We start from the raw sequence: 21,558 nt of genomic DNA on the forward strand, positions 1-21,558 counted from the left end.
TTCAATTATTGTATAATTGAAATAATTACATGCATACTTAATAAACTGTGGTTAGTTTTCCCAAACCTGTCTTTGTTTAAATATATAACCAACACTGCCTTATGTTCATCGGCAGTTTCAGCATTCAAAATAATAACTGGCAGCAGCGAACACCTTGTTTAAACTAAGGCTAAAGATTTTTATTCCCACCCTCCCGACCCTCATTCATGTATATATATGTAATGAAAATCAGTTCATGAACTGTCTTTTAAGTTTGTATTGTCATGTTTGGGTTTTTTTTTTGTACTGTTTATCAAGGTAAGTACCACCATCTCTTTGCCGAGATATACACTTTTTACTTTTTTCACTGTAGTCAATTCAAATGGCCTATTCATTTGACAACATGGCCCATTATTTTTTAAAATGGCCCCTTGAATTTAATTTTGAGGGGCCCTGGGCCCATAGAGAAAAATCCTTCCAGATCACTGAAGATGATGTCTGTGAGAGACTGATCAATGAGAATACACCTGTTATCCCACTAAAAGCACATCTGTAAAAAATAAACTAAGTCCGTAAATTATAAGTAGGTGCTGCATAAGTATGAAATTGGTAAGAACAGTACAGGATCCTTAACTGAGGTTGTATACCAAATATCAAATGGCTATGATCAGTAGTTCATGAGAAATATGTTTAATACGACAATACTTGTTTCTGACAAATGGACATTTCTACAACATCAGACCCCCTTCTTCAAAGCTGAAGTATAACAAAATCTTGATTGTTCCTTGCTATTTTTCTTTTTTTTTATTAAAAGAAATACTGAAAAGTGTATAGGAAAATTTTGTGACGCTAACGCAGGATGACAGATAGTGCCATAGTGATCCCTAAATGTGGCTTCTGTGTGAACACAGGCAACATAAAAAACACTGTACAATAACTTCCTAAAATTTTATTTATTAAAAGTCTCCTTTGTCTTCCTTGGTCCATTTGGAAAATCTGCAAGAACAAGAAAATTTAAATTAAAAGAATCAAAATGACAAAAATTCATTGCACACAAATGAAAAACAACTATTATATAAATAAATTCTCTAAACCCTCATTTATAAACCTTATACTTTTAAGTATCAAAATCAGAATACACATGAAATTAACTGTTCAGGAAAAACGAAGTCCATCTAGTAGTAAACTACGGAAAAATGAAAATAAATATTTGCAAAATTTTGCCCTGGATACTGTATTTTTGCAGACAGAATGAAGCTCCCAATGTCCCGATATTCCATTATGTTTGACAACGATTTTGATGTAAAACAAAACTTTAACCACAGACTGAACCTAAATGCTGAATTAGTCGGCGTGAATGCTGACGACGGAACCTAGCATCGCTAAGTATCGCTTTCGCGAAACTTGTCAAAAAGAAGGATGTATGTCAAAAGATCCAAGTAGGCAGCTATTTCACTCATAAATCTTAAAGACCTCCTTGCTTTCGACAAGACGACAATAATTGTTTTCTTTTTGTCTAGAGGGGGGGGGGGGGTCTTTTTTCTATAGTAATTGTAGTATAACAAAAAAATCGCATTTAGTATCATTTTTCTACCTACTAACGTGAATTTTCTGACACAAAAATAAATATACGACAGAACTGTGCATTAAAAGTATGTAATCAAATGCCAAACTATATATAATTTTATATCAAAATAAAATGCTGAACGACCCATCTCCCCCTCCTTTCAAAAATTGTCAATATCCGATGCATTTGAATTAAGCACAAAACATTTATGTAAATACACGCATGCAATCAGGGCTAGCATTTTGAACATATATTTTAATGGTACCTAACTGTCAGAACATGATTACGATTATTAAGGGTATATAAATTGTCTCTAACTGCCGCCTGGTGAGATTAATAGTTTAAGGTAAAACTTTATGATACCATATGGCCTAGGTGTTGATTGACTTTTATTTTTATGACCTAAGGCAAGGCCGTAACTAGGCATCTTATTTTAGTGAGGCAAAATAATTGAGCCGAGCGAAGCGAGGCGAAAATTGTTTTTGGAGTGTATGAAATGAATGGTGCAAAATCCTGCATTCTAGGCATTTTTAGAGAGTTTGATAATGTTTTGAATTTGGACACTTTTTAAATAATTTTTTTATATTTAAAGACTTTAACTAACACCAAATTTTTAACAACTTTATTTAAATTCATATGCAAGATAATCATCAAAATTTCACTAATTGAGTCTGCTGCCAGAACATAGAGCAAACATCGAGTCAGTAGAGTTTGCCAAATTTTCCTATGGCCGGTTCAGTCAAATCGTTTCAGAATCATAATTTGGTCTACTGATATTCATATCACGATGAACATGGAGCATAGCAAGACCGCACAATCTACTCCATCAGCAATTCGGTAGCAGCATCGGTAGTAAAGCTTTCCTGTAAGCACCATCATACAGTCGCAGTTACAAAATATTAAACTCGCTTTTATGCTGACAAAGAGTAGACAAACTAGGGATAGAATGAGATAAGATACATGTATATGATTCTATCTATAGAGTAAGTATATATGATATGGGTACAGGGGAATTGGAATGGAGTTTTGGACGTTTACATGTAGGTCCGTAATTTCAAATTATTTCTGGAAATAGTTGGTGGTATTTTAGTTCCAGAATCTATAAATTTAGGGGTTGGGGTGTCCGATTCCGAAAACCCGAATATAAAGAAACGAATGTCCATAGTCCCGAATAAGTAAAGACAAAAGCCTGTGTTGAAGGTTCTACCATTCCTCATTAATATCAAATTGGAATATGGGATACATTCTTTAAATTTTTAAGGTTAAAGAAACATGGATAAAAACTAATCCATGAAATGAATACGCAGACAGGACTGCCCCCTTGCGATTCCCAGTACTTGATTTGTCAAAAGTTGGTGAAAACGGAGAAATGAATACGCAGACAGGACTGCCACCTTCCGAAGACCTGTACTTGATTTGTCAGTCTACTTATCGTTTTTTTATTGTTCTAATGAAGTTATATGCAATACTCAGACTCTGTTCACAAAAAAGCTAGTATACTAGAATTATTCCTTCTTTACCTTCAGTGTCGCTTTTCCCTTTTCTGCAAGAGCCTGCTTTTAACTAGAGATCCATGATGATTATCGTTACTAGGTTAATGTAATCGAGAAACATCACCCGTTGCGATGCTGAGTTATATCCAGGAAGAATGGTTTAAAAGGAATTATGACAAGTTATAGAAATTAAGGTTGAGACAGAACAACAGATGACTTATATTTTTAAATATGCATAAAAAAAATCAGTGTCGAAATTTTAGTGAGGCAATTGCCTCACTTGCCTCAAGGGTAGTTACGGCCTTGTAAGGTCAGTTCCTCAGATATGGTAATGAAATAGCACCTGTACCTTCTTGAATATACAGACGATCTGCTAAGTGAACATCACAGCATGAATCTGTCCATTTTTGCGTGAAGGTAACATTCAAAGTCAGGTGACATATATCTAACCGTTCCTTTTGTAATTAAGATTAATTAACATAACGGTCAAAATAGTCTGTTTTAATATGTCAGTGGAATCTTCAGCTTTAGAAGAATGTAACAAACTTTGTATTTATAAACGATATAAAGTAGTATTTGGTTTTGAAAGATACTTAGATTTTCATTGTAATGTATCTATATTAACAAAATTGCGTAGCGGCACACTTAGATTAAATGTTGAAGTTGGTCGTTATCTGAATACTCAAAGAGAAAATAGAATTTGTATATGTTGCAATATGAATGTTTTGGAAGACGAATATCATTTTGTTTTATCATGTCCAACGTATAGATCTATGCGCATAGAATTTTATATTTATTCTACTATTCTTGGCCAAATCGGCACAAGTTAGATAATTTATTCTAAATCTCCGACAGTAAAACTATGCATTTCTTCAAATGGAGCCTCTTGGAAAATTAGATCACATATAATGTCATAATATTATTGTATACTCTGTAATTTCTGTTCTCTGCTGCCTTTTATTTGTCATATGTTGTATATATTTTCGTTTGCCATAGCATGTGAAAATAAATTATGCATATGACTACAGTAATAACGATGCCGATCTGGTAAATCAATAAACTGATAATGCCCCCAGTTTATCAAATCTCGTATCTAATTAGTCGATAACGCAAAATCACGATCGATCTTGCACATGCGCATTGCTTCCCTGAACTAGAGTCTTCAGATTGACTAATGAAACTAATTATTGAATTATTAACCTCAATTAAAAACTATAAAAATGTATAGTGATTAGCTAGCTACCTACTGATTTTAATAACTAAGTTAATTGAAAGTTTTCTTTTTCTTTTTGGTGCAATAACTAAGTTAAAAAAAAAATGTATTAAAATAAAGGCAAAGGAAGGTGACAAGAATCAATAAAATTAAAACACACCTACATTAATTACTTTAATCACAATTTGGAATGTTTTCTTTACAATCAATAAATTTTGTTTTATCTAGTTGTTGAGTGATTATACATGTCATATAAAAGCTGGAAATGGGCTTCGTTTTGTTTGAAAAGGATGTGTATACAAGCATATACATTAATATTATATTGGAATCACAAAGAAATACAATAAACAATACACAATAATAATTTCAATAAAATACACAATACCGTTAACAAGTACAATACAAAGAATAATTATATTACAATACATAATACAACACAATATACAATACAACACAATATACAATACAACACAATATACAATACAACACAATACAACACAATACACTATACAACACAAACTTAAATACAGAATACACAATATAAATTTGAATTACAATACAATACACATTACAACACAATAAACAATACACAATACAACACATTTCAATTACAATACAAATTTCAATGACAAATACAAATTTCAATTACAATACAAATGTTTATAACAATACAAATTTCAATTACAATACAATACACAACACAACACAACACAACACAATTCACTACAATACAATAATATAATACAATGTTCAAGCATCGCGATGTTCATCACAGTACCAATCTTCTGAAACTCCTGAACATGTCTGATGAACCCACTTAGTACAGCTTATCCGTCCTCTTTTCGCTTCACATCCAATCATGTTCTCAAAAACATCTGGTTTACCACACTGACAACTACACTCAATTCTTCTTGCATAAATCCTAACAAAGTCTGCAATTGATGTTGTATTTTGAGGAAATGGTGTAAAATGGCCCTTTTCCAAACACGATATCAAATGTGGTCGCATGTATTTTTCAATAAACTTCGTACGTCTTTGAGTGTTGAGTTTTTCTTTATGACAATATTCCACCAAGTTGGCAATAGCATACACTCCACAGTCATATCCATTTGTCTGTTGTTGAACATCCGGTAATTTAACAAGCAAGTTCTTTTTTCCATGAGAATAAATAGCTGATAACTGAATTTGTGGTACATGTGGTTTATCAGGTGTATAACAGCCTCCTGTGTTACACCCACCAGGGTACATGTGGTATATAAGGTGTATAACATCCTCCTGGGCGACATCAACCAGGGTACATTTGGTATATAAGGTGTATAACATCCTCAGGTGTTACATCAACCATGGTACATGTGGTATATAAGGTGTATAACATCCTCAGGTGTTACATCAACCATGGTACATGTGGTATATAAGGTGTATAACATCCTCAGGTGTTACATCAACCATCAACATCAAAAGCACTGAACTACAACGAAAACAGACATACATAGAAGCTGTATAGTAAGGAATAACATTTAGCCTCAGAAACAGTTCAAAGAGATTATTCAAAAGCAGAGACCAAGTTTAGTGTAAGTAATGAATCAGATTCTCGCAAATCAAATCACACAAAATATCAGAACCCTACACTTAAATGAACTCATGGGTTGAAATAGCTGAAAATAGCTTATAATTATTTTCAGGCTGATGTGGGAAGGTTTCCTGGACATTCACTCTAATCGATATGGATCTTAAGGCTGAACTAATGGGTTGAAATAGCTGAAAATTGTTCCAGGCTGATATGGGTAGGTTTCTTGAACATTCACTCTAATCTGTATGGATCTTAAGGCTGAACTCATGGGTTGAAATAGCTGCAAATAACTTAGAATTTTGCAGGCCGATGTGGGAATGTTTCCTGGACATTCAGTCCAATCCATATGGATCATAAGGTTGCAACAGCTGGAAATACCTCAAAATTGTTCAAGGCCGATATAGATAGGTTTCAAGGACATTCAGTCCAATCCATATGGATCTTAAGGCTGAACTCATAGGTTGAAATAGCTGAAAAAAGCTTAGATTTGTTCCGGACCGATATGAGTATGTTCCCTTGCAATCAGTCCAATCCATATGGATTTGAATTGTTCTAGGCTGACATGGGTAGGTTTCCTGGACATGCAGTCCATTCCATATGGATCTTAAGGCTGAACTCATAAGTTGAAATAGCTGAAAATAATTAATTAATTGAGGTATCATGTGTTATATAAACCATCGCACATCATTGAACAGCTCAGCGCACTTCGGTGCAGACCAGCACACTTCACCAGTGACCATCAACTATTCAAGAAAGTTCAAATCAAGAGGAGTGTTAGCAGTGTAACCGGGCGGGGACGTTTAGATATTTTTATCCTCGGGTTTGTACCAGTTTCCTGGGATTTGAAAAGCAATTCAAAAGTTCTAAAGTCAATTAAAAGTTTACACTATCACTATCAAATATGAAACAAATACTATACAACATAAAACGAATTTCAACACCTTTCGGCTTTGACTCCCGGGGACACTGTCGTTTACAGTAAAAGACGTAAATCTACACATGTATACGTTCTTATAAACAATAACTTGAGTTGTGGTATGATTGCCAATGTTCATAATTATGTCATACTTATTATACTCCCCCTAATAATGAATCTATAATGACAAGTGCACATCATATAAAGGTAAATACACATCATATAATGAAAATGGTCATAACAAGACAGTGTTGGCGTTCCATAGTAATCTATGCCTGGGATAAAAAAAAATCCTTAGTTTTTCGAAAAATTCAAAGTTTTGTAAACAAGAAATTTATAAAAATGACCACATAATTGATATTCATGTTAACACCGAACTGCTGACTACTGGGCAGGTGATACCCTTGGGGACGAAACGTCCAACAGCAGAGGCATCGACCCAGTGGTGTAAATAGTTATCAAAGTTACCAGGAGACCCAGGTGAGTGAAGTTATAGAACTTTTTGATAATGTCCAAATTTGAGGTCGGCTGACTTTTCCAACCCCGTTCTTAAATTCATAAAAAGTCCCCTATGGAAAGCTTTTGTCCACACTTGGTACTTTTGATAGTCAATTTCCTAAAGTGACCAGGAGTGAAGACCTAGGTGGGTATTCATATGGAACTTTTTTGATTGAGGTCCAAAGTTGGTAGGGTGACCCTACTACCTCCCTTCTTTCCTTCATTAAAAATTCCCTACGACAAAGCTTTTGTCTACAGTGATAAATAGTTTTACAAATAATAGGCAATTGCCTTAGGTTGCCTGAACCCAAAGACCCAGGTGCGTAAAAGTACGGAACTTTTTGAATTGAGCTCCAAAGTTGGGGTAGGGTATCCCTACCACGTCCCTTTTTATAAATTAAAGAAGGGGATGGAAAAATGACCCTATCATAACTTTGGACCTTAATTAAAAAGTTTCATGACTTTATCCGCCTGCGTGCAGTCAAGCTTATGATAACCTTTTATCCACACATGGTACCAATAATAGCCAATTGCCTATGGTTGCTTTGACCGAACCCCCAGGTGGTAAAAGGGGGACTATTTTAATTTAGGTCCAAAGTTATGGTAGGGTGACACCACCTCATCTATTCTGCAATTCATAAAAAAAATCCCTACGGCAAAGGTTTTGTCCACACTTAGTTCAAATGATAGGAATTTTGTTTAAGGTTGTCTGGACCCAAAGACCAATGTGGGTAAGGTTTATAAACGTTTTTGATTGAGGTTAAAAGTTTAGGTAGTGCGCCCTTACCACCTCCCTCCTTTAATTTATCAAAAGTTCCCTACGGCAAAGCTTTTGTCAACAATAAGTACAGAGGTTGTTTGGACCCAACGACCAAGATGGGTAAAGTGTTTTTACGTTTTTAATTGAGGTGCCAATTTGGGGTAGGGTGACCCTACCACTTCCCCTCTTTAATTTAAAAAAAATCCCTGTGGCAAAGGTTTTGTCCACATAAGGTACAACTGATAGGTTATTGCATAAGGTTGCATGAACCAAAAGACCCGGGTGGGTTAATTAGTTATGGAACGTTTTTCAATTGAGGTCCAAAGTTGGGGTAGGGTGTCCATAGCAACTCCCTTCTTTAATTCATTTAAAATTCCCGACGACAAAGTTTTTGTCCACCTTTGGTACAAAAGATAGGCAATTTCTTAAGGTTATCTGGACTTTAAGACCCGGGTGGGTAAATTCAATGAACTTTTTTAATTGATGTCCAAAGGTGGGATAGGCTGATTTTTCCATTCACTTTTTTAATTCATACAAAACTCCCTACGACTAAGCTTTTATCCACATTAGGTACAAATAATAAAGACCCAGGTGAGTTAAGCTATGGAAATATTTTGATTGAGGTCCAAAGTTAAAAGAATACATGTCAGTTTTCCAAATCCCATGTACAGAATGAGGATAAATCATGGATATCTATATATAAATAGATCAAAAAAAAAAGAGGGACGAAATATACCAGACGGACAGTCAAACTGCCAACGAGGTTCACGTTTTGTTTTTCTTATTTTAATTGCTTCACGGGAATATAATATACGAAATTTTTATATTTAGAGAGCTTATATTTTTCTGCATTTTTTAAACTCGTCTATAAATAAAACTAACCTTTGAAGTACATTATCATAACATTAAAATAAATTGCAAAAAATACCAAGTAGTCCAAAATCAAGATATTTATAAATATCTTCGAAGTTGGGATTGAGAACTTTGTTTTCCTAAAACATATCTTTTTTGCAGTTTAGCAAGGTTCTTTAATTGAAGAAAATACAGTTCTAAAATTTATATTGTTGACTTAAAGTAAGAATTGTATGTATAGTAAAAATAAATGTGGCGTTTGCTCTGTATAAACAACATACATATTCGATTCGTTAAGTTGTCACATATTTATACGCATAATTTCTACATGACGTAATGAAATAAACAGCCTCACAATTTTGGGTTTTCCAGAATTTCCAGAATTTGACAAATCTGTGTGTTTTTTCAAAGTGAATAAACAAAGACACAACTTATGGATATAGAGGTAAGATACAATTGAATTGTACAAACATATCAATTGTTTTAGTTTCATTTGAGTTTTAACTTATTTCCTGATATTTATTCGTTGACGTAATTTGAAAAGGTTTCATCGAAACTATTTTTACATTTCTCTCATGAACAGTTTCCGGTTAATTGAAAAGTATATATATTCACCAAAGTAGGCACGGGGTTTAAGTATGCATTTCCCTGCAAAAATATTATATTTTTCTATGAAAAACTTATTTGTTCATTGAATTACGGTATTATTCTTAAAGGCTTTTACACATGTTACATTATCTTTCAGATGCACCAAAAATTAGCTCAATTGCGTTTATTTTAGTTAAATGCCGACACTTCGAAATTTGAAGACGTATATATGATGACCTATGCGCTTGCATCAAACTATAACTTAAGTGTACGGTCTTTAATCATATATATCTCAATTAAACATGTATATCTTGCTTTTAACATTGGGTTGTCGGATTTTTCAGAATTAGTGCCGACCTGTTGAATAATTTGACTCCTTATCAATTTTACTATAACTACTTTAGTTTCTGAAATATAAGTCAAAAACTGCATGTTATCCTTATTTTCTATTTTAGCCGTCACGGTCACGTTTCTTGGCCACAAAAGAATCAAATTATATACTTTAAGCAAAATACCATAAGGACCAATATAACACGTTTACATCAAGAGCAAGTAAAAACAACTGAATCACGATCGAGTTTTCGGGCCTTTACTCACAGGCACTTGTTTCTGTCAATATGGGGTTTACTATCCATACCCGTACTAAAATTAAAAATCGAGTGATTTTTTAGTACGGGTATGGATAGTAAACCACATATTGACAGAAACAAGTGCCTGTGCTGAAATGTTATTGAATATAGATATATATATAGTAACAGTATCTATCCGTCACTCCAACTGCCCAAGGCGTTTTGAACGCAAATGCTGTGAAACTGTTTGACAAATATCTTTCAAACTTTGATGGTTTGTATGCCATCATATTTAAAAAAAAAAACAGAAAAACACAGATTTGGTATGATTGCCAATTAGACAACTCTGCACAAAAGAACAAATGACACCGAAATTAACAAATCTTTATAGGTCACTGTAAAGCCTTCAACAATACGCAAAGCCCATGCCGCATTGTCGGCTTTGAAAGACCCCAAAATCACAAATATGAAACCAAACGACAAAACTACATGTATATTAATGTAAAAACAACTGAACGAAAAACAAATGTTTAACACAGCAACAAACGACAACTGAATTACAGGTTCCTAACTTGATACAGACAAATATATACAAAATGTGGCGGGGTTAAACATGTTAGCGGAATCGCAACCCTACCCTTAATTCGGACAGTGATGTAACAGCATAGCATATGAACGAACTATATGTCCATTCTCAATTTTATAAAATTGTGTTGAAAAAGGCTAAATACATATAAGAAAACACATGGACCTGACATGGTACTTGTACATTCCAACAACAAAAAGTACATATCTGAGAAGACTCGCAGTCAGTGACAGCTATTTCAAAGCAAATAAAAAAAATCGTGCATCAAGACTAAATTATCAATCACATCCAACATACAATGGATGGATGCAGTGGAAAGACGTCATATAAACAGTTAGAGAAAACCATTACCTTGTTCAACGCCAAAATACATGCGTCGACAGATGGTAGATCCATTAAAGTGCATATGTATATAACAATAGTGTCTAGTCTGCTATTAATTTACGGTAGCAAAATCTATATTTATACCAATAACAAAATGTTGTGTCCTAAGTAAACGGATGCCCCATCTGCACTATCATTTCCATGTTACGTGGACCGTGAAAATGGGGTATAATCTCTAATTTGGCATTAAAAAGATCATATCAAAAGGAACATTGGTACTAAGTTTAAAACTGATTGGACTTCATGAAAAACTTCTCGACCATAATCTTTAACCTACCTGGACCAACAATCTTTAACCTGAAGCGGGACGAACGAATGGACGGACGAACGAACAGACGGACTGACGCACAGACCAGAAAACATAATGGCATAAATGGGACATAAAACCAATATTCAAATACAGAGATGAATTGCTAACATTTAGAATAAGTTTATTTAAAGGGTCAATAAGCTTATAGCTATGGAAGAATAAAGTACAAGTTTTAAGTTATTTGTGGTAACGAAATCCCTAACTTAATAATTTACCACTAATACACATAAATTACATTTGTTGAAATCTAAAACCTCACAACAGACACGAGCATAGCGGATGTTAAAAAAGTATTATCAAGAATTCATATTCATTAATTTTTATAAATTTAAAAATAACAGTTTGCAGTATTTGCAATATTCTTCGAATTATAAAGGGGTTTCTTCCTCATGTGTATATTATAACCGTAGCCGTATTTTGGAATTGTTTACGCAATGCTCTTAGATTTTAAATTTATTTAGAATTCTATTTTTCTTTTATTTGAGTGTCAACTGTTTGTCTCTTATAGACTAAACGCGCCTCTGCTATGCAACGTTTTGTCTTGATATAATTTTTTTTAGTCAACATTTCTGCGTTATCATGATATATCATTGATATAAATGTAAACATAGTCATATTTTTAAACTTACAGTTGGCGTAATTCTGAATTCTTGTAAATCCTAAAGATTTTTTTAACTCAAGCAAAACTATTTACCGTAGTCGTATTTTGGAAAAATCTGTGAAAAATTATTGACCCTCTTCTAATTTATACTTGATTTGGCTATTTAACTTTTTTCTATTCGAGCATCACTGAGAGTCTTATGAAGATGTAACCCGCGTCTGGCATGCAAGATCTTAGGCCTAATACTTTTTTGAACAGGGATAAATGAAAAAAAATCAGACTTCTAGTACAAATGTATGTACACAATACATACTGCTTATAGTTGTAATTATTACATAGTTTACCTAACATCTTTAAATAAATTGGTATTTGTATGTTGTAGATAAAAAAAACACATCTGTGAACAGACTGTAACACTTAGTTATGTCCAGTAAAGAGGCTACTGCAGACAAAGAGTTTCACCGAAAAAGTTCTTGTCTACGTCAAATGAAAAATCTTACTGGTAAACAACCTTACAAATGTGATGAATGTTGTAAAGAATTTAGTAGCAAAGGCAATTATAATATACACAAGAAAATCCATACTGGTGAAAAACCTTACAAATGTGATATTTGTGGGAAAGGATTTGTCCAAAACAGTAACTGTAAAGTTCATTTGAGAAAACATACTGGCGAAACACCCTACAAATGTGATAAATGTGGAAAAGTATTTGGTCATAAAGGCAATTATAATATACACAAGAAAATCCATACTGGTGGAAAACCTTACAAATGTGATATTTGTGGAAAGGAATTTTGCCAAAAAAATAACTGTAAAGTTCACATGAGAACACATACTAGCGAAAAACCTTACAAATGTGATGTATGTGATAAGGAATTTGGTCAGAAAGGCAACTATAATGAACACATGAGAATTCATACTGGGGAAAAACATTTTAAATGTGTTTTTTGTGATCAAGAGTTTCACCGAGAAAGCACCTGTCGAATTCACATGAGAAAGCATACTGGTGAACAACCTTACAGATGTGATGTTTGTGGAAAACAGTTTCGCAGAAAAAAGAATTGTCTAACTCACATGAGAACACATACTGGCGAAAAACCTTACAAATGTGATATTTGTGAAAAAAAGTTTGGCAAAAAAGATAGTTGTCTAATTCACATGAGAACACATACTGGTGAAAAACCTTACAAATGTGATGAATGTGGTAAAGAATTTAGTGCCAAGAGCAACTATAATGTACACATGAAAAAACATACTGGCGAAAAACCTTACGCATGTTATATTTGTGGAAAAGAATTTGTCCAAAGCAGTTCTTGTCGTACACACATGATAACACATACTGGCGAAAAACCTTACAGATGTGATGTATGTGGTAAAGCATTTGGTCACAAAAGCAATCGTAATAAACACATGAAAATCCATACTTGAAAAGATAAGATGTGATATTTTGAAAAAGAGTTGGCAGAATCAGTAATTGTCTGAGACATACAAAAACACATACTGATAAAAGAAGACCTAAAATGTGACGTATGGGTACAAGCTTTAGTTCCGACGGTTATTATCGTAAAGACATTATAACCCATACTTGTGATGAATAATTGCATGCACATTTACCTGTATCGGTAAATAATTTAGTGGAAAAAGTCACTTTTATAGGCACACGAGAATTCATGAAATTTACAAAAGTGGTGTACATGTGTTGAGTGAAGGATTAAGTGACAATAGATACACGAGAAATCATGAATGTTATGATCTTTACAAGTGTGGTATGCAAAAATTCATACATGTGATGACCTTTATACAAGTATGTCCTTCCGATTACGTTCATATAACACTTGTACTCAATTTTGGTAGGAGTATGTCCTTCGGATATATTCATTTAACACTGATACTAAGTTTTTGTAGGAGTATGTCCTTCCGATAATATTCATATAAGGGAGGACATCAAAAGATCGATGTAGGATAAAAAACTTAAATCAAATAGTTTGGGGGTGGGGGGTTAAAATTCTACAAGTTTTTTATATCTAAAATCGATTTTTACATATATCCCTATTGGTAAATCAATTTTTCCCAAATTAAGTTAAGAGGGGGTGGGGGTGTCAGTGAAAAAACTATGTGAATTAAGTTTTTTATCCTACATTGAACTTTTGATGTCGTCCCTAACACTATAGTACGAAGTTTTTGTATGAAATGTCCTTCCGATAACGTTCATATAACTCTGATACTCAATTTTTGTGGGAATATGTTCTTCCGATACATTCATTTACTAAGTTTTTGTAGGAGTACGTCCTTCCGATAACGTTCATATAACACTGGTACTAAGTTTTTGTATTAGTATGTCCTTCCGATAACGTTCTAAAAAGACTTGAACTTACTTATTCTTGGGCTAGACCCAAACAAAACGTACATATAGCACTTTTACTGCCTACTAGAGGTATATGGTAGTATCATATGTTTTTTTTTAAATTATTTGATGCCGTGGGATTGGGATTTTTAGCTTTAATGTAAACCATGTCCGGTTTTTAACTTGTATTTACAGCAAAGATAGCCAGTTTTGTGTTCTGTAATATACTGTAACAGTTTAATTTTACATGTCCGGTAGCATCGTTACTTCTCAAAACATCTTCCGAACAATATCTGGACATCGGTGTCGTGGGCATGTACAATTGCCAAACCACACATGAACGTTCTTTAGTCTTCGTAGATCTATTCCAACTTGAAGTCTTTTTGAGTCTACGACAAGCAGAACATGATATTTTATTATAACATTGAATATTGAAGCCATAGTCATGATGACGTCAAGATCGATTACTTGATTGGTGTTCCGTAAACGTAGCCGCAGAACAAAAACGCGAGAGCTACTTTTGAATATTTCTACAATTTTAAGTAGTTTTCCACTCACAAACACAATAATATTTTCAACATTTATTAAACTATTTTTTTTTTACTTTTATGTTGTTTTAAAATATCAATTTGACTTGAATTTGGGACCCCGCTAACATGTTTAACCCCGCCACATTCAAAATGTATGTGCCTGTCCCAAGTCAGAAGCCTGTAATTCAGTGGTTGTCGTTTGTTTATGTGTTACATTTTTGTTTTTCGTTCAATTTTTGTGCATAAAGAAGGCCGTTAGTTTTCTTGTTTGAATTGTTCTACATTGTCATTTCGGGGCCTTTTATAACTGACTATGCGGTATGGGCTTTGCTCATTGTTGAAGGCCGTACGATAACCTATAGTTGATAATTTCTGTGTTATTTTGGTCTCTTGTGCAGAGTTGTCTCATTGACAATCATACCACATCTTCTTTTTTATATTTATATGAGTATATTAAATAAACATGTTTATACCAAGCTAAGTCAGTTTATATCTTGTTTTTCGTCTGACTATACAAAAGTAGAGGAGAGCTACTTTGATAGATCAGGTTGACTGATAAGCTGTCTATATAAAGTAATGTGACAATGCATGGCATGAAGATATCACCAAATCACCGTATGCAATACTCAAAAAGACATCCAGAGCTTACCATATAGTCATCAACTACCCACCAACAGGCCGTGAGCTTTGGTTGGCTCTTAACTCAAATCCAAGAGCACAGCAAAATGTCAAAATATTCTATTCAAACTGGGTGACCTGTGAGAAAAACTTTGAAATTTTCCAAAGAAATACACACACCCCTCAACTTTTAATAAGGAGATTTGGTATTAATGCAAATGAGTCAACTATCCACAGGGGCTTGTTTAGTATAGGATAGCGATCGCCATTGACAGTAAAACCTCGTCTGACCCACTAAACAAGCCCCTGTGAACTACCCCACACAGTTCAAATGTAGAGGATGTGAGCAATTATATAAAGGCAACCATATAATCTTCAACAATGAAAAAAAAAAAACATACGGCATTGTCGGCAACAATAGTTCATGAATTGAAAAATATGAAACAGTTCAATTGAGAAAAATAACGGCCTATTTTAAAACAACATGAATTACGAAAAACACATATAAAAGACATCAACAAACGACAACCACTGAACTACATGCTCCTGAGTTGGAGCAGGCACATGCAATATATTGTGGCGTTTAACATGCTTGTAAACAGCTGGGACAGTTTTGTTACAGCACAGCATAAGAACAAACTATACAAATCATAAAATATTCCGAATCTTTTCACTAATTCATTATGATCTCTTATATATGGAGAAAAAATTAAAAAAAACTAACAATTCCAGAATTTTATTGTGAGTCTGTGCATGTATGGCGACACATGTCACCATCCTTATGTATTTTTTAGATAAATTGCTTCAAAGTTGACCGATATGCATATAATTTGGCAGAAAAAGGATGACATTTCTTAAATATAGAGTAACGTTTTTTTATTTTTTATTTTTGGTGACCTTCTGCTGTTGTTTTTTTCTATGGACGGGTTGTTGTCTCTTTGGCACATTCCCCATTTCCATTCTCAATTTTATTCTCCTCTTTGTACCAAGCTCCAAATTGTGTTGTCCATCCTACTTTCTTTTTGCCTTCCCCTGGAGATAAACAATATATTTTTAAATTATGAACTGCATTCCCTTTTTATTTAAATATTTCGAGGGTGGTTCTAGACTTGTTAATGTGACTGAAAGCCCAAGCTGGTATATGTCGTATGTCTATTTATTTATAAGCAATTCTAATTCCATATTTAAAATCCATGTAAATATGTTCTACTTCATTGTTAAAATTTTCCAGATGATAAAACATAGTGCTTAAACACAGACACTTGTTTCTATCCATTGGAAGACCCACTATCAATGTGCTTAAACTATAAGCAATTCAAAGAAAAACTAACGAACGTCGAATCACCAATTCACCCACTCCAATTTAGAACATAAAAGTAGCTCTTCCGTGACAAAAAAATAGTGTGTTTTTTTGTTTATCTCGTTGTTTAAATAAGGCTGCATTCTTTTTATTTTTCAGTCTTGTTTAAATCTCATTATGGAATTATTTGAAAAAACATGCCGTGATACAAGTTAAAAATATTATAATGACTGTGAAAAGATTGTGCATGTATATGATTACAATAACGGAACAATCATTTTATCTTCAAGGAGGGGGTATGTATTTTTTCTTTAAAGAATAACCTGATTCCCAAATGTAGTCAACAGAATATCCACTGCTAGAGTTACCATGTATTCTCTCATGGGAGCAGGCTTACATGGAATAAATGGAGTAAACCCGTTGATTTCATATAAACTGTGGAAAACATTTGTCATACAAAGAATGCTATACGGCTTTGGAATTCTAAATTTTACTTAGACTTATATTTTGAAATTGGAGAATTTTCAGAAAAAGACATTTAAACATTCTGCTATCTCTACCACAACGAACTGCAGATGCTGCAATATATATTTTGCTTGGAGCAGAATCCATTGAACAACTCGTCCACAAGGCAATGATTTCTCTATTCCTTAGAATTTCAAAAGATACAAATTAAATTGAGTACAAAATAGGAATCAGACAATTAGCGACAAAAGATGCTGGTATACCAAAGTGGATCATATTCTCAAGTCATATGGATTGCCCTCTGCGCATGCGCATGAGATAGTCTTAAATCCAAAGAAAAACTGGAAAAGATTTCCCCATGATATGATAGATTCAACATGGAAAACAAAATGGTCTGAGATAGCTGAAACAAAATCAACATTAAATTATATGGAAATAAGCAAATGGAATTTCCGAAGTCCTAATAATTGTTGGAGCAGTGTCAGAGACAACAAGAGAGATGTTGCTAAAGGCATAATTAAAGCCAGAATACTTACTGGAACGTATAAAACTCAAAGTATAAATAACCGCTTTGATTCAATTTCTATCAAATGAAAGTGAAAATCATTTCTTCTCATGTAGTTTGACAAATTAATACCAATAGATCATTCAGAGAAGCTGTTAAAGTAAAAATTCAAAATTTGCTGAAATGCACCTCTTAGGGGCCTAAAACTTGACCAATTCTGATAGCCTAAAACTTGACCAATTCTGATAAAACTTGGCATGATTTAAGGTTGTATATTATAAAACAGTTTACAAAGTTTCAAAGCCATATGATACAAAAAAAAAATGTAGCATTTAAACACCTGAGTCTAAAGGTCAGGCAACCTAATGGTAATGCCTATCATTTGTACCTAGTGTGGACAAAAGCTTAGCCGTAGAAAATCTTGAATGAACTCATGAACGGAGGTGGTAGAGTCTCCCTACCCTAACTTTAGACATCAATTAAAAACGTTCCATAATTTAACAACCTGGGTCTTCGGGTCCAGGCAACCTTGGGCAATTGCCTATCATTCTTACCTGGTATGGACAAAGGCTAACGGTAGGATTTTTTTATGAATTAAAGAAGGGGGATTGGAAAGTAAGTCTACCCCATTTTTGGAAGTCAATTTATAAAGTTTCATAAATTAAACCACCTGAGTCTTAAGTCAATGCAATGGTTGATGTAACACAGAAGGATGTTATACACCTTGTATACCACATGTACTCTAGTTGATGTAACACAGGGGGATTTTATACACCTTGTATACCACATGTATCCTGGTTGATGTACCACAGGAGGATGTTTTACTCCTTATAAACCAGATGTACCCTGGTTGATGTAATGTAGGAGGATGTTATACACCTTATATACCACATGTATCCTGGTTGATGTAACACAGGAGGATGTTATGCACCTTATATACCACATGTATCCTGGTCGATGTACTACAGGAGGATGTTATGCACATTATATACCACATGTATCCTGGTCCATGTACCACAGGAGGATGTTATACACCTAATATACCACATGTATCCTGGTGGATGTAACACAGGAGGATGTTATACACCTTATATACCACATGTATCCTGGTTGATGTAACACAGGAGGATGTTATGCACCTTATATACCACATGTATCCTGGTCGATGTACTACAGGAGGATGTTATGCACCTTATATACCACATGTATCCTGGTCCATCTACCACAGGAGGATGTTATACACCTTATATACCACATGTATCCTGGTTGATGTAACACAGGAGGATGTTATGCACCTCATATACCACATGTATCCTGGTCGATGTACTACAGGAGGATGTTATACACCTTATATACCACATGTATCCTGGTCGATGTACCACAGGAGGATGTTATGCACCTTATATACCACATGTATCCTGGTTGATGTAACACCGGAGGATGTTATACACCTAATATACCACATGTACCCTGGTTGATGTAACACAGGAGGATGATATACACCTTATATACCAGATGTACCCGGGTTGATGTAACACAGGAGGATGTTATGCACCTTATATACCACATGTATCCTGGTCGATGTACTACAGGAGGATGTTATACACCTTATATACCACATGTATCCTGGTCGATGTACCACAGGAGGATGTTATGCACCTTATATACCACATGTATCCTGGTTGATGTAACACCGGAGGATGTTATACACCTAATATACCACATGTACCCTGGTTGATGTAACACAGGAGGATGATATACCACATGTATCCTGGTTGATGTAACACTGGAGGATGTTATACACCTTATATACCACATGTACCCTGGTTGATGTAACACAGGAGGATGTTATACACCTTACATACAACATGTACTCTAGTTGATGTAACACAGGAGGATGTTATACACTTTAAATACCACATGTACCCTGGTTGATGTAACACTGGAGGATGTTATACACCTTACATACAACATGTACCCGGGATGATGTAACACAGGAGGATGTTATACACCTAATATACCACATGTATCCTGGTGGATGTAACACAGGAGGATGTTATACACCTAATATACCACATGTATCCTGGTGGATGTAACACAGGAGGATGTTATACACCTAATATACCACATGTATCCTGATGAATGTAACACAGGAGGATGTTATACACCTAATATACCACATGTACCCTGGTGGATGTAACACAGGAGGATGTTATACACCTAATATACCACATGTATCCTGGTGGATGTAACACAGGAGGATGTTATACACCTAATATACCACATGTATCCTGGTGGATGTAATACAGGAGGATGTTATACACCTTATATACCACATGTACCCCGGTTGATGTAACACAGGAGGATGTTATACACCTTATATACCACATGTACCCCGGTTGATGTAACACAGGAGGATGTTATACACCTTATATACCACATGTATCCTGGTCGATGTAACACAGGAGGATGTTATACACCTTATATACCACATGTACCCTGGTTGATGTAACACAGGAGGATGTTATACACCTTACATACAACATGTACCCTGGTTGATATAACACCAGAGGATGTTATACACCTTATATACCACATGTACCCTGGTGGATGTAATACAGGATGATGTTATACACCTTACATACAACATCAACCCGGGTCGATGTAACACAGGAGAATGTTATACACCTTATATACCACATGTATCCTGGTGGATGTAACACAGGAGGATGTTATACACCTTATATACCACATGTATCTGGTGGATGTAACACAGGAGGATGTTATACACCTTATATACCACATGTACCCTGGTTAATGTAACACAGGAGGATGTTATACACCTTACATACAACATGTACCCGGGTCGATGTAACACAGGAAGATGTTATACACCTAATATACCACATGTACTCTGGTGGATGTAACACAGGAGGATGTTATACACCTTACATACAACATGTACCCGGGTTGGTGTAACACAAGAGGATGTTATAAAACACTAGAAAATATCCTGTAATCATATAAAGCATCAAAACAAATAAAAACATTGACAACAATAAGGCTGATCTCATCAGATGGATACATCTAACAAAAATCTATGATTATTTCAAGAAAATAATCAATGCATATGAGCACATAATGTAAAAAAAAAAAAAAGATGTGGTATGATTGCCAATTGCCAAGAGACCATGTGACACAGAACTTAACAACTATAGGTCACCGTACGACCTTCAACAATGAGCAAAGCTCATACCGCGTAGTTAGCTATAAAAGGTCCCGAAATGACAAATGTAGAACAATTCAAACGAGAAAACTAACGGCCTAATTTATGTATAACTAGAGGCTCCCAAGAGCCTGTGTCGCTCACCTTGGTCTATGTGCATATTAAACAATGGACACGGATAAATTCATGACAAAATTGTGTTTTGGTGATGGTGATGTATTTGTAGATTTTTCTTTACTGAACATTTTTGTTGCTACAATTATCTCTATCTATAATGAACTTGGCACAGTAATTACAGTGGAAAACATTTTCTAAAAATTTACAAAAATTGACAATTTTGGTCATGTTAATTTATTTGTAGATCTTACTTTGCTGAACATTATTGCTCTTTACAGTTTATCTCTATCTATAATAATATTCAAGATAATAACCAAAATCTGCAAAATTTCCTTAAAACTACTAATTCAGGGGCAGTAACCCAACAACAGGTTGTCCAATTTGCCTGAAAATTTCAGGACAGATAAATCTTGACCTGATAAACAATTTTACCCATTGACAGATTTGCTCTAAATGCTTTGGTTTTAGAGTTATAAGCCAAAATCTACATGTTACCCCTATGTTCTATTTTTAGCCATGGCGGCCATCTTGGTTGGTTGGCAGGATCACGCTACACATTTTTTTAAC

General features: G+C 34.4%; 1 protein-coding gene and 1 long non-coding RNA gene across 3 annotated transcripts in view; one reads left to right on the top strand and one right to left on the bottom strand.

Moving 5' to 3' along the window:
- The first annotated feature begins 1,051 nt into the window (after window positions 1-1,051).
- On the top strand, window positions 1,052-15,236 carry LOC143065029 (uncharacterized). Of its 2 annotated transcripts, XM_076238314.1 has the most exons (3): window positions 1,052-7,218; window positions 9,221-9,293; window positions 12,269-15,236. In XM_076238314.1, the coding sequence occupies exon 3, from the start codon at window positions 12,310-12,312 to the stop codon at window positions 13,312-13,314; it is 1,005 nt and encodes a 334-aa protein (XP_076094429.1). In that variant the 5' UTR covers window positions 1,052-7,218; window positions 9,221-9,293; window positions 12,269-12,309; the 3' UTR covers window positions 13,315-15,236. The 2 variants fall into 2 exon arrangements, with proteins under 2 accessions (XP_076094429.1, XP_076094438.1); XM_076238323.1 differs by having other exon boundaries at window positions 1,052-9,293.
- An 862-nt stretch (window positions 15,237-16,098) lies between these two features.
- Window positions 16,099-21,558, bottom strand: part of LOC143065051 (uncharacterized) — a 104,985-nt gene continuing 99,525 nt past the window's right edge. The window contains exon 2 of the long non-coding RNA XR_012975389.1: window positions 16,099-16,410. This is a non-coding gene — a long non-coding RNA (uncharacterized LOC143065051). The remainder of the gene's footprint in view (window positions 16,411-21,558) is intronic.

Source organism: Mytilus galloprovincialis, chromosome 1 (assembly GCF_965363235.1).
Source record: "Mytilus galloprovincialis chromosome 1, xbMytGall1.hap1.1, whole genome shotgun sequence".
In the NCBI taxonomy this organism is placed as follows: domain Eukaryota; kingdom Metazoa; phylum Mollusca; class Bivalvia; order Mytilida; family Mytilidae; genus Mytilus; species Mytilus galloprovincialis.